A 12,576-nucleotide genomic window follows, 5' to 3' on the forward strand; every position below is an offset into this window, starting at 1 on the left:
CCCATATCAAAGTAAAAGTTGATTGAACTAAACAAGCTGCTCATGTTTGTTTCCGTTAAATCGAGCTCTCAATAAAGGAATGAATGCGTCTATTGTTTCAAATGCTCTCTAAACTCAGAAAAATAATTACTCCGAAAAACAAAGCAAAAAATGCATTTTCAAGTGAATGAATGCAATACGTTTCCATAACTAAAGTCTTGGGAGTCACTCTATTATGAGTCATTGAATGCACAGGTTGTGACCAGCTTATTTTTGAAATCAACGTGTGCTTTGTCCACATCCGTGTTGACATGTTTGCAGCCCATCTCCTTCACAGCAGGCGCCTCCAAAATCATTGGTCTCCCCACCCCCAACCTCTCAGACCTCAACAATACATCTTTATTAACTCTTTATTTTACACAGATTTCAAAAAAGGTGCTTGTACCTCAGTGACTGAAGCGTTGGATTTTGTATTACCAAAGCCTAATTATAAATAATATACCACCACTTTTGGATGACATTTAAAATGTTCATAAAATCATAGTGTTCATGTCCAAAATGTTGAACTGAGTAAACAAAAGTCATATTATTGATTATTGTGACAATTTATTTGAAAACAGTCCAGTTACATTTATATTGCACAATGTAATGTTCACACATAATACACACTTTTGATCAAATAATAATAATGATAATAGTAAAGAATTTGATTAATCAAGCATCAATTCACAATTGAAGCAAAGTAAAAAATTTAGCATAGAAATGTGCACATATTTTCAATAAATTATATTATTCATAAGCATAAAGTAGGTATTTGGTCTAAATATGGAATATTTCTGTAAAGAGTAGCTACAAGTAGCTGAGGAATCAAGGAAGTATTCATGCGGTTTTGCTGGAGAAATTATTGAACTCATCAGTTCCACAAGCCAACTCTGTCGCATGAAATTTCCTGGGACGATCAGGATCCTAACAGCAACAGAAAGAATCAGAATCAATAGATGGAGCAAGTCTGACACTGGAAGTACATACATACATCCATATTCTATATATACATATACATCTATATTCATGTTTGTCTCACCTGTATGGGATATGCACAGGTGGGAACATAGCGGATCACTAACCCACAGCGCCTTTTCTGGGATGTGTTGGGGTCACTGGCGTGGACGAGGAGCCCATCATGAATCTGTTACAACAAAATCCCAAATTCTAATTAATTCACCCTGTGTTGCACTCAAAACCCTGTCATGTTTAGCAAAAAATGACTAAACTCACAGACATCTGCCCGGCTAACAGAGGGCAAAGCACAGCTTTATCATCCTGCACCAGCTCCTCTGGGATCTCCTGATTCACTGACAACATGTTTCCACTGCGGATGGCTTGGCGATGGGGCAACATGCCAGCGCAGTGGCTACCTACAGGGCACAAAGAAAAAAAGTTAAGCCTTTGGTGGGAGTCAAGAACAGTGTTTTATTATTCAGCTGAGGTCCAACCAGGACAGTGGCTAAAGGGATACACTTGCATGAGAAGCATAAATGAGCAGCTGACGTACCTGGGATGACCCGAAGGGCACCGTTTTCTTCCTGTGAGTCATCTAAAGCGAGCCACACAGACAGAACAGGGCCACCAGCAATACCCCAATACCTGCAAACAAAACAATTCAAATTATACAAACCCAAAACAAAGCAAAACAAAACCTTTCAGCATTTTTTCAGTATGTAAATCTACCTCATATCCTGATGCCATGCCACATACGGAAGTCCATTCCCTTCGACAACGGGTTTGGTTTCTCCCTCTTCATCCTCCTGATTGTCAGGTTTGCGTATTGGGTATTTACAGATAAAGCGGGAGTCCAGCAGGATGACGTCAGGGCCCAAAATGGCTTTGATCACTTTTAAGATTTGAGGGTGTTTGGTCAAGTTCCTCACCCATGGATACTCAAGGTGAACATTGTGGAGGCTGTACTGGGTGTACTCTTCACCTGGAAACATACAAACACATAATACACCCATTCTCAGACAAAAAGTGCCACGTCATAAATCATCATATTGCATATTTATGTGGAATGAAAATGGAAAGCAAACAGGATTACAGAAACACATTCTTGACAACTAAGCCTCATCCTCCTTCATCTTCTAGTGGCACTTACCAAATTTCCTCTCCAGCTCAGAAAAGGCATGCTTTGCCTCCCTCAGCTCAGTCTCATTCAATACAGGCAGCGCTGAGAGGAAGCCCTGCTGGTTGTAGATCTCCTGCAGTTTGGTGTTGGATGTAGTCATCTCTGCTAGACGGTTTAGCTGCTGATGCTTCAGGCCTTCTGCTTCCAAAATTTATAAGGTAGATTGTTTGAGGTGAGGGTGGGGATTAGGGGGGGAACAGAGAGCGAATTTATATTATTTATATATTCTGTGAAAGATTGTGTTTTCCATCTAGTTTCTGAGACATGTTAGACTTTAGTTGTTTATTCAGACATAAAAAGAAGCATGGCCCTGACCACTTGGCCTGATGGGGAAAACATCTAACCACATTTAGGTGGGAGCACCACCTTGTTCCACCTGCCCTACAAGACCTAACCCTAACAACTACACCTCAGTGCCTGTGTGAACCGTTCTATTGTCCACGTTAAGAGTCTCTTTGCAAAAATATAACATCTGCTGACGATAGCAGGTCAAAGACAGAAAACTTTAGCCTTCATGAACTTTTGAGAGAAATATTAACAGTCCACCTGCAAAACTTTTTAAGGAAAAAATGACAAAACCACAGTGAAAAAAACATCCATAATTTACTCAAATACAATAAATACATAAACACAATGAAATGTGGCAGTATTTTTGGCAGAGTTTATCTAGTCCAGGTGGCGTTACATCAAAATTCTTTAAATACACACTGTTAGTTTAAACTGCTGCAATTTTATGCACATTTTCACGTAACCACACCTGCAAGATATTAATGAAAACTACTGCAGTATATTGTCTCCATACCTGTCTGCTGTTCAGTCTTCTCCTCTCTCTGTGAGTCTGGACTCTGGATAATGCCAAGCTCTTCTGTGGCTGAGATTTATATACTACACAGATGACTTCCAAAAAACTCCAGTTCCTTTGTCAGCATCATAAAATGTTAACATAGTAATCACGTTTACATTTAAAAGGAAACTAAATTAAAGGGAAAACCCATGACTTAATCATGTATTGTTGCGCAGTCTAGGTGTGGTGATGCATCTCTGCAAAGGTATTTCTTAACTAAAGTAACAAGAAACCTTTTCTTTTCAGGTGTTACATACCAGGCTTGTGTTATCTGTACTTTATGGACTAATGGTATGCTTAACCATCAGGAAACTGATACTAATACTTAGAAAGCAAGGCTATTTTTGGCGCTGTCTTTTATTTTGAAATTGCTTAACGCTGATATGACGTAAACCCTTTTAGCTGGCAGAAACTCATTATTCTGTCAGAATAACGTTTCCCATCATCACAACCTCATATTTGTTTTTTCTGTTCCTTGTCAGGAACTGTGAACGTGAAGGAATGCCGACTGATCACAGAACAAAGACATATTGTGTGTGAACAGTTCTGGGTAAAGGATAAATAACAGAAAGTAAAATCCTTACAGTCTCCTTTTTCATTAATGGACAACATTTAGCCATATTCTTCTTCGTTTAGTTGTTATCATAATTTTTGTTTTTATTAATTTTTTTCGATATCTTTTTTCCTCTAATTATTTTCCATTCATATGTATATAAGAATATCAGTACGTGCATATTTTTTTGTGTCATTCTGTGTAAAAAAAAGTTAATAGAAAGTCTGTCACAAAAAATGGGGTGGGGGAGGAAGGCTGAATCTCTAAGCAAACTGTAATACCCCCAACCCAGTGTCTGAAAATAATAGATTTATGGCAAAAATAGTGAAAATGCAGCCACTCATTTTGTACTCAGCAATATTTCTGCCCCAAATGAATGTAGAAAATATAATTATGGAAAGAGATTATATTTGCATCGCTCTCCCAACAAATACAGACTACCCTCAAAATAAATAAATCAATAAATACACAACCTTCAATTTTCTGACCCCTTTCCCCGTCCTAATAGGAAGAGGAAGATATTTAGCAAGCAAACAACTTGTCAGCTTCCTTCTCTGAAAACCATGAGTAAGTTTAATGATTGTTGTCTGTGTGTTGTCAAGAAACAGCCAATTCCACATTTTAACTTCCTTCACAGTAACTCGAAACGTGTGATGCTGCCTGCTGGTCTTCTCATGTGTCAACCAGTGGCTGACAAATGATGTCATTCTGATTTTAAACTGTGTGCATATGTGTGTGCAGTAGATCAACGAATAAATCAATGACAAAATGAAAGAAAATAGATTACTTGTTATATACTGTTTAACAAAATACAAAAGACAAATTGATAATCTTTTACAGTCTATTAGAGGAATTATCCAAGGGTGCAAGGAAAATAATTCACAGAGGAAAGCCCCTGGTCACCCGGTGGCCACCTCCTGTTGTGCAATGACATGTGTCAGTAGTTTCAATACACATATGGTTCACCAGGAAACATTAGAAAACATTAACTCAGCAGCACACTCCAGAGGCAATCGGCTGCTCCTTAACAGCTGGGGGACCCCCACCCACCCAAATGCAACTTCCTCGTCCGACTTTCTGATGTCAAACACATTTCATGGACTTTTATTGTGTGGTTGTTTTAATGAGCCAAGACACTTTGAAAAGAAATAATATCACAAACTTCAAAGTAATGCACCGCATAAAAAATAAATAATTTAAAAATCATCAGAAAGTAGCTGTGGGTAACCTCTTCTGTCACAAAGACGTTGAAGTGGTGCTTATTTTATTATTTAGACTTTTTATAATTCGTTTTAATGGCTCTGATAGTAATCAATAATCAGAATAAAAAATTACTTGAGAGAAAGAGATAGAAATAATATATTAGATATATTAAATACATATATATTGTACCAAACTTGGCAACTGTTTTTTTTTAAAGTAATATACAGAAAAGTAATGTAGACTATAATCTGAAATTTCACTGTGCCCTTTTATTATTAAGAAGGTTAACAAGTAGAACCCTAAAAAGAGCAATGAGTTTTCGCATGTTGGGCTTTTTCTATAAACATTAACTACATGCTATTTTTCTCTACACTGATCAAATAAAAGTGCTGTTAGTGAGTCTGACAGAGTACTAAAATAGCATGAGCTCAATTTTACTTGTGGTGTAGATCCACTGAGTGTGTCTGTAATGATGCTATGCTGCCAGTAAAAATCCGGTTATGAGAGTCTCATTTTACTGTGACATTGAAACATTTAAAACTCAGTTTACTGTCTGCATGGTCATGTTTTGTTTTTGTTCTGCGACCCTCAGTCTGACTCTTTGTCCCTATTTGGGTGCTTGGGGCAAAGTGGGTGGTGCTGTTTTCTTTTCTCTGCATTTTGTGTCCTTTTATCTCCTCCTAGTGGCTGCTGCACATTATTGCAGCGGTGGATAAGCACAGGGTCCTTATTTGGAGGCGTTTTCTTCAACAACAGTCGCTGCAGCATCTGTTTGTCAGACCGCTCCCGTCGGAAGTCATCCTCATAAACTTTGAGCTGTAGCAATGGCAGAACAAATATCAGTGAGGCATTTAAGGAGTAAAAAGATAATAATAATAAAATAAAATAACACAATTAGCACTGCTCTAAATTTAACCATATTTAACTTATACTTTCCACATTTAACCAATCTAACAAGGCATTAAAGTCTCTGGTTTGGCATTATTAACAGTCTTTTGCTGACTTTGGGTCAAGATTAGACTACAAATGTGTTTAATAATGTATGTTTAAGTGTGAATGTGCATGTGCATGTCTGTGTGAGTGTGTGCTTTTCTATTTGTTTGTGTTTGTGTTTTTTAGGGAGCGAACTACAGGGGCACCAGGGGGAGCTTGGTTCCTTTTAATAAAACATGAGCTCCCCTGAAAAAATGATTTGTGAAATTTTTTTGGGGGGGGTCTGTAAAACATTGACAATATGCTAGTTTTGCCATGCATTTCGATTTGTTATTTTTCTGTATCTTTGTCATTATAGATCATGTGTAAAATTGGGCTATTATTGATGCATGTGTGTCATTAACTGATTATTATAGGTCAGACATAAATAAAGTAGGCCTACATGATTGCAGCTGGCAACTAAAAAAATTAATAAAAATAAAGTAAGCTCCCCTGACAGCCATGGCATAGTTCACCCACTGGTGTGCATGTATACAGACAATTAAAACACTACCTGCTCTTGCAGTAGTGCCACCTGTTGGCGCATCTCCTCCCTTTTCTTCCTTAGCCTCCGGTTCTCCTGCTGTGTGTGTTTATGGTCGTTATGCTCCGTCTCATATTCTGCTTCATAAATCTGGGTCTGCTGACATAAGACCATCAGTATGGTGGTAAGCCAATATCAAAAAGACACTTGTGATCTGCAGATACTTCTTATTAAGATTTGAACACATTTCAGAACAGCACAGAGCCACCACTTGGTGGTGTAGTTCACCATCTAATTCAAGTTTAAGCTTTAAGCAAATCTTTCCCTGGCAACAGTGAATTGACATCAATTATGCCCTCATCACATCAGAAATGTGAAGATTTTTTGATGCTGTGCTGAAGAGAGCAACCCACCTGACACTTCAATGCCTCCAGCTGCTCTTTTAGGTCCTGCACTTCTTGCCGGGAGTCTCCCAGTGCTCCCAGTGGGGAACTACTGCTCTGGCTTTTTCCCTGCCACCCTGCCTCTGGGCTGGAAGGAGCTGGGAAGGAGGTCGACAGGTTGGGACCTCCAGGAGGATTACCGGTGGGGAATGATACAGGACCACGTACCACAGCACTAAAGCTGCCCTTTAGTAAAGACATAATACAAACTGATGAATGATACTGCGAATACTGAGAGACATTAAAAAGTACAAACAGATCAGGTATAATATCAAGTATGTACCTGTTGTACAGATGTACGGTCTTTGTCTGAATGGTGCATCCTGTTCTCTAGCAGTCTGACGTATTCTTGCAGCTCTTGGTTCTTCTTCAGCTCCTGCATCAACGCCTGCTCATAGTACTCCTTTGCACTCTGCAACCCCAGAAATAGCCATTAAACCTCACACATGCAAACCGCATTATCTATCATCATCTACACCTGCTACACCACAGCCCACAGTTTTGGAATCCCCCCAAATACTGTATCTCCTCACACTTTTCAGGGTCTCTACCAGCGCAGTAAACTTCATGTCCAAGCTCGAAGTATTGTTCTGTGTTGTTTACCTGTTGGTGCTCAACTTTGAGCAGCAGTCGGCTGTTGAGCTGTTTGATGGCAGTGTTCTCCAGCTCCAAAGCCTCCAATCTTTGCTGTAGACCCAGTGTGGCACTGCGGTACACCTGGTCCCAGTCCTCATTCAGCTTCATCAGCTGTAACAAACCATCACCATCATCATCTTCTTCACCTAATTGTCATGGCCTCAGCCATCAATAACAACGTTCATGATATCATTACGACTGTCATTCTCACAACAATGTGGGCATCAGGAAGTGAATTTAGGTCAGTGAGGTAAGACTCGTCACTATACTTGTGTGCTCTCTAAATACATCACAGTTTATATCAGTTGAGAGACTAATTTTCCCTCGTCTTTTTTATTAAGCAGCATCTAATTAAAACGTAGGGTTGAAAAATGTAACTTTAATGATGATTCTTCACAGCTTAGCAGCAGCTTTCGCACAACGCCCCCACAGTCTTCCTCTGGTTTTCAGAGAGAACTAAATGTAATTGCCAACATCAGTAAAGCACCAGCTTAAGGTGATGTTCTACCTCTTTGTTGACTCTGCGGAGCTCGGTGTTCTTGTTGAGCAGCAGCAGTTTCTCCTGGTCAGTGGAGGTGACAGTCATACTCTCAGTGATCAGAGTGACCTGCTCCTCGGTGGACAGCAACCTGTCACCCACGGGACTCACATCCTCTGTCCTGCGTACACACACACCAACACACAGATACAGTTTGGACATGCACACATAGACAGGGAATATGTGCCATAAATAAAGTCATGATGAAGAACATTAGCAGAGGATTTCCATTAATAAGCAAACACAAATGCGCGCACAAAAGAGCGTCAGAGTACTTTTGAACACCCACTCGCATAGAGTGCACTTACAGAGAATCGAATCGAAGCTATTATGCACACCCACGCGCACACATGCATGCACAGTCACATTATGCACTCAAGACACTTAGATACACACACACACATACACACAGAGTGGTGCATTTCTCTGCATCTACAGTCCTGGCCAATCATAATCTCTGTTTACTATCAGATGTGTTTGCATATCGATAGCCTCAGGAAACAATGTGGGTGATGGAAAAGGCTTATTTCTATTGAACCGCTTGAATAAAAATATTTGCAAAGATTAATTAGTCAAACTAGCTTTCTTTCTACCAGCTCTGTTGTGAGGTCTTGTCTAAAAGGAATAGCTGATGGGGAAGCAGTGGAGAACTGAAGCCCATGAGGAATCTGCTCAGGGAAAAACACACAACTCTGCATGTACCCCCCAGGGCTTTTTTACACAAACATACTGTAGAACCACTGTAACCTCAGAAAGCGAAGTACTATAAGGAATCACAATCTGCAATCACCTCTCATCCCCCTTAAGGCTAAACTCCCCCGCAAACACATGCTTTCATCCACTTACACACAGTGTCCTGCTATGTGAAAACCAGTGTTGCACAATTTTAGAAAGTTGTATTGTCAGGTCAAGGCAGTACTACAGTCAGATGCAGGTCTATTTTAATGCCAAAAGACATCTAAGGAGTTTAAATATTCCTTACAAGGACAATGTGAGATGATAAATTATTTGTCCTCTCAAGCTGAAAGGAATAGTTAAACATTTTGGGAAGCAAACTTATTTGCTTCTTTTTTTTAAATTAAAGAGTTAAATGAGACACTTGAGTCTGTCCATTCAATGTAAAGCTTCAATCAGAAGTGGGTTAGCTGAGCTGAGCTTAGTTTGAAGACAGTAAAATGGGGAAACAGCTAAATTGACTCAAACAAAAATCCCCCAATAAGTTGTGGTTTTACAGGGGGTTATGTGTGTGACTACTTCTTGGCTGGGAGCAGTGATTTTCTGGAGTTTTTGGTGCCTGCCTCACAGACATACAGTGACAACACCCTGTGAAGTCCCAGAAAACAAAGTTTTCACGAACAAGATAAAAAGTTTCAATAAGTAAGCTTCAGAGGTTCTGGTAGACAGATTTTACTACATTTGCCCACAGCGAGGATGGCTTCCTTGTTTACAGTCTTTATGAAAAGCTAAAGTAAGCTAACTGGCTGCTACTGTCTATACTTTTTATGTATAGACATGGGAATGGTATCAATCGTCTTATCTAACTGAAAGGGAGTTCCCAAAATAAAACGTATTAAAGCCCCTGGCCCCTAAATAACAATAAAAACACTAGTATGTGGTTAAGAAGCTCAAAACAAGGGAATTTCCCTTAATTTCCTGAAAAGGTGCTACTTTAGAAAAAGATCTTAGCCTACAGCAATGTTATGTTCTCTACTAAACACATTGCTATTCTCAAAAGATACATTGCAGTTTGTGTGAAACTCACATGGCCTCATCAGATTATCAGAAGGGTTACATGAAAGTTTACCCAAAGTCAAAATATTTGTTTAAATCTACACTCTACCATCTGTCATTCCTTTGGGTTCCACAAGGCAGCAAGGAGCTTTCGTGAAGGCTGTTTATAACCACTAATTAGTGAATCATCCACACAGAACCAACAGTTCTGCAGAAGTGTAGGATGAAGGCAGAAGCGGAAACAAATTATATTGAGCCTAATTTTAGTGGCCAGTATGAGCACAAAATGCTAACATACCCATGTCCAATACTCTGTCTTGGCAAGTCAGCTCTGTGTATTCAGCCGTCCTGTTGGGACCACACTGTGCTCCATGTCTCCCTGATCCAGAGCCTTTTCTCTTTCAGGCTCTCTGACAGCCGAGACACACTGTGTGACCCAGTTTCACAAAGTTTTCAATCCTATGCCGTCTTGGAAGGACACCAAAATGCCACTGCTTCCCACAGCAATATGGTAATTCACTGTCATGGCATATGATAAAGAGGGAGATAATATCTTCCCTTCTTGCTGGTGGCAACCCTGACAAATATCACTCTTGATCTGTCTGTGTGCAACCGGTCGGTGGCTGCAGTCGGATCCCCTTACAGAGGAGAAGTGTGGACTTTCAATGTGGTTATTTTAAGACAGACTAATCATTTCTGTAGGTAGTGTGGTCGGACTCTTTACCAAGTGTTCCTACATTAAGTGCCATGACTAAGACTAAACTTAAATAAAAAAAGAGTGACCATAGTATACAAAAGATATTTCAGGTTTATGGCTTGACATTATAGACTGATATTCGCATGTTTTACAACATGATGGAGTATCAGTCTTGTGAAATCATGAACTATAGCCCACATCTTTATGACCTCATGGGAAACTCCGCACTCACTTTTTATTCCCCCTCTCATTGAACAGAAATTATTTGAACATCTCTGAAATTGTGATTTTTTAAAATCTATTCTGTAGATTGCAAAGAGTTTCTAGGATTTGCATAGATTAATAGATGATCAGACAATATGAAAATGAAACCAGTCCATCACATAGGCTCGATTAGTCTCAAACTGTATACATAAGGAAGCCTGAAGTTCAGGAATCATTGTACAATATAATACCCTAACATGCCTACAATAAATACTACCTTATTTCTTACTGTATAATGTTTAACATTTGTTGACAGTCACTCAGAGAAGTGTTGATTTAACTTCATGGTATTATTTCAGGATGTAGCTGTACCTTCATATTAAAATTTCTATAAATTACACTATAAAGTGTTCCTGTTTTTGTGTCCACTTGTATGTAGAAATGTGGAACATACATACCATAATTCTTCAGATGATTTGTGTTCCTGTTGGTTCTGAGGGAGGCTGCTGTCGCTCTTTGACGAAGTATCTTTCTGTGTTCCTGCTGCTGATGATAATGACGAGAAAGACGACAAGGACAGTATATCTCCATCCATGGCTGATCAAAATCTTCAAATCTTCATAAAGTCTAAAAGAAAATTAAAATGCTGCTACACAGACAAGGCGACGTTTCTCTTCATGAAGTCTGTTCTAGGCATGTGGTGGAAAGTAAATAGTGTCGTCAGTATTGATACGTAGCAAAAGAGGAAGTAGCCGAGGCTTAGAACCACATGATGCAAAGTTATGAGAATAGGAAGTAACACTGACAACAGTTTCAGCTTTATGTTGAAGAGGGCCGGCCCCACTTTGGTGAATTGTTTAAATGAATTGTCTGATTGTACAGTACTCAGAATGTTTACTCAGATGACATGTTATTTGGTTTTGACGTCATCTGGAGAATCTGGGAAACTCCACTCAGTGCAGGAAGAGTGTGTGTTCATGCTCATGTCTGTATGTTGGGAGACCGTTATCTGTTAGCCGAGCTGTTGTCTTATGTTTTTAAATGAGCAAGTCTGGAAAGTGGGGGAGCTGAATAGATGTGCATAATTTCTGCATGATTATATATTGCAGGACATGTAATTGATAATAATTGTAATGCATACATTTATTCATGGCAAATAATGATAGGGTCAGGCTGATTGCATTCACCAGTCTGCTCATTACTGGGATTGAGGGAAGTGGGCTGCAGCAGGTTAATTAGGAAATCACATGTTCATCCAAGGGACAATCAAGTAAATTAAAGGATTTTTGTTAATTATGTTCCTCTTAGTCAGGCTAAGCTGTCTTTTATTAACACTAAGAAAATTAATTTGCCGACCTCGTTTGTTACACATTCTCCTTCACTGACTGACTCCAAGAGATTCAAGACCACTTGTGGTTAACAATTTGCCTGTGAAATAGGTACTGCATCGCAAAAAGAAGAGCTGCAGTTCAGTGGCTCAGATGTCCCTCTCTACAGCTGAGGAAGATCTCTCATAGTTAATGTTGATTGTTCAAAGGTAAATAGAAGCAAATCTCCTGCACCTTTATCAGTAAAACCTGTCAGCATCACTATGCTACATTATGTTTTCACTGGGAACCTGCAGGCAATATTCTGTTTAGTAAGATAAAAACAGAAGTAGATTTTTAAAACACAAAAGCTTAGTTGGTTATTTACGTATGAAGCGATTTAATTAGCCAGTTACATGAAGAAGTCCTGGGACATTTTTAGCCATTTTTTTTCATCTAATTTTGTAAATTTTGTAATGAAACATATATTGAAGTATAAGTGCACATGATGTTATAATTAATGTTTTGGTTTTATATATATGTTACTGGAAGAAATCTTGTTATATTTTTTATATTTGATATATAGTGCTGCCTTATACTCCCATGTGGGATGGGCAAAATAGTTGGCATGACAAGACTTCTACAGCCACACTAGCGCCTCTGTAAAGTTGTGCTTAGGCCCAGGGGTGCTTTGAGCTAAATGGTAATGTCAGTGTGGTAATGCTCTGGGTGACAATGCTAGCATCATGATTTTTAGCAGGTATAATGTTTACCATGTTCAACATCTTAGTTTGGTGTGTTAGCAT

At 39.1% G+C, this 12,576-nt stretch overlaps 2 protein-coding genes across 3 annotated transcripts; both read right to left on the reverse strand.

Annotated features, from left to right (window-relative positions):
• Positions 1–653: 653 nt before the first annotated feature.
• On the reverse strand, positions 654–3,018 carry zgc:174917 (uncharacterized protein LOC565650 homolog; the record flags this gene model as incomplete). 2 transcript variants are annotated; one of them, XM_035669453.1, is given in 7 exon segments in its annotated part: positions 654–945; positions 1,061–1,165; positions 1,255–1,394; positions 1,532–1,623; positions 1,708–1,960; positions 2,129–2,296; positions 2,961–3,018. In XM_035669453.1, coding segments are annotated over 6 exon segments (807 nt in total). In that variant the 5' UTR covers positions 2,259–2,296; positions 2,961–3,018.
• A 1,316-nt stretch (positions 3,019–4,334) lies between these two features.
• Positions 4,335–11,170, reverse strand: si:ch211-153b23.7 (probable serine/threonine-protein kinase drkD). Its single transcript, XM_035668775.1, has 7 exons — positions 10,922–11,170; positions 7,802–7,952; positions 7,261–7,404; positions 6,941–7,069; positions 6,628–6,843; positions 6,245–6,370; positions 4,335–5,574 (listed from the first exon to the last, which is right to left on the reverse strand). The coding sequence occupies exons 1-7, from the start codon at positions 11,056–11,058 to the stop codon at positions 5,347–5,349; spliced, it is 1,131 nt and encodes a 376-aa protein (XP_035524668.1). The 5' UTR covers positions 11,059–11,170; the 3' UTR covers positions 4,335–5,346.
• Positions 11,171–12,576: the final 1,406 nt, after the last annotated feature.

This window comes from Morone saxatilis, unplaced genomic scaffold, assembly GCF_004916995.1.
Source record: "Morone saxatilis isolate NCDOM2014 unplaced genomic scaffold, NCSU_SB_2.0 Contig22, whole genome shotgun sequence".
Classification (NCBI taxonomy): domain Eukaryota; kingdom Metazoa; phylum Chordata; class Actinopteri; family Moronidae; genus Morone; species Morone saxatilis.

Coding starts and splice junctions, on each gene's coding strand:
- si:ch211-153b23.7 (XM_035668775.1), bottom strand. CDS start 11,058: ATGGATGGAGATATACTGTCCTTGTCGTCTTTCTCGTCATTATCATCA. Junction 6,844..6,940: donor ACCGTACATCTGTACAACAG/GTACATACTTGA, acceptor TCTTTACTAAAG/GGCAGCTTTAGTGCTGTGGT. Junction 6,371..6,627: donor TGGAGGCATTGAAGTGTCAG/GTGGGTTGCTCT, acceptor TTATGTCAGCAG/ACCCAGATTTATGAAGCAGA.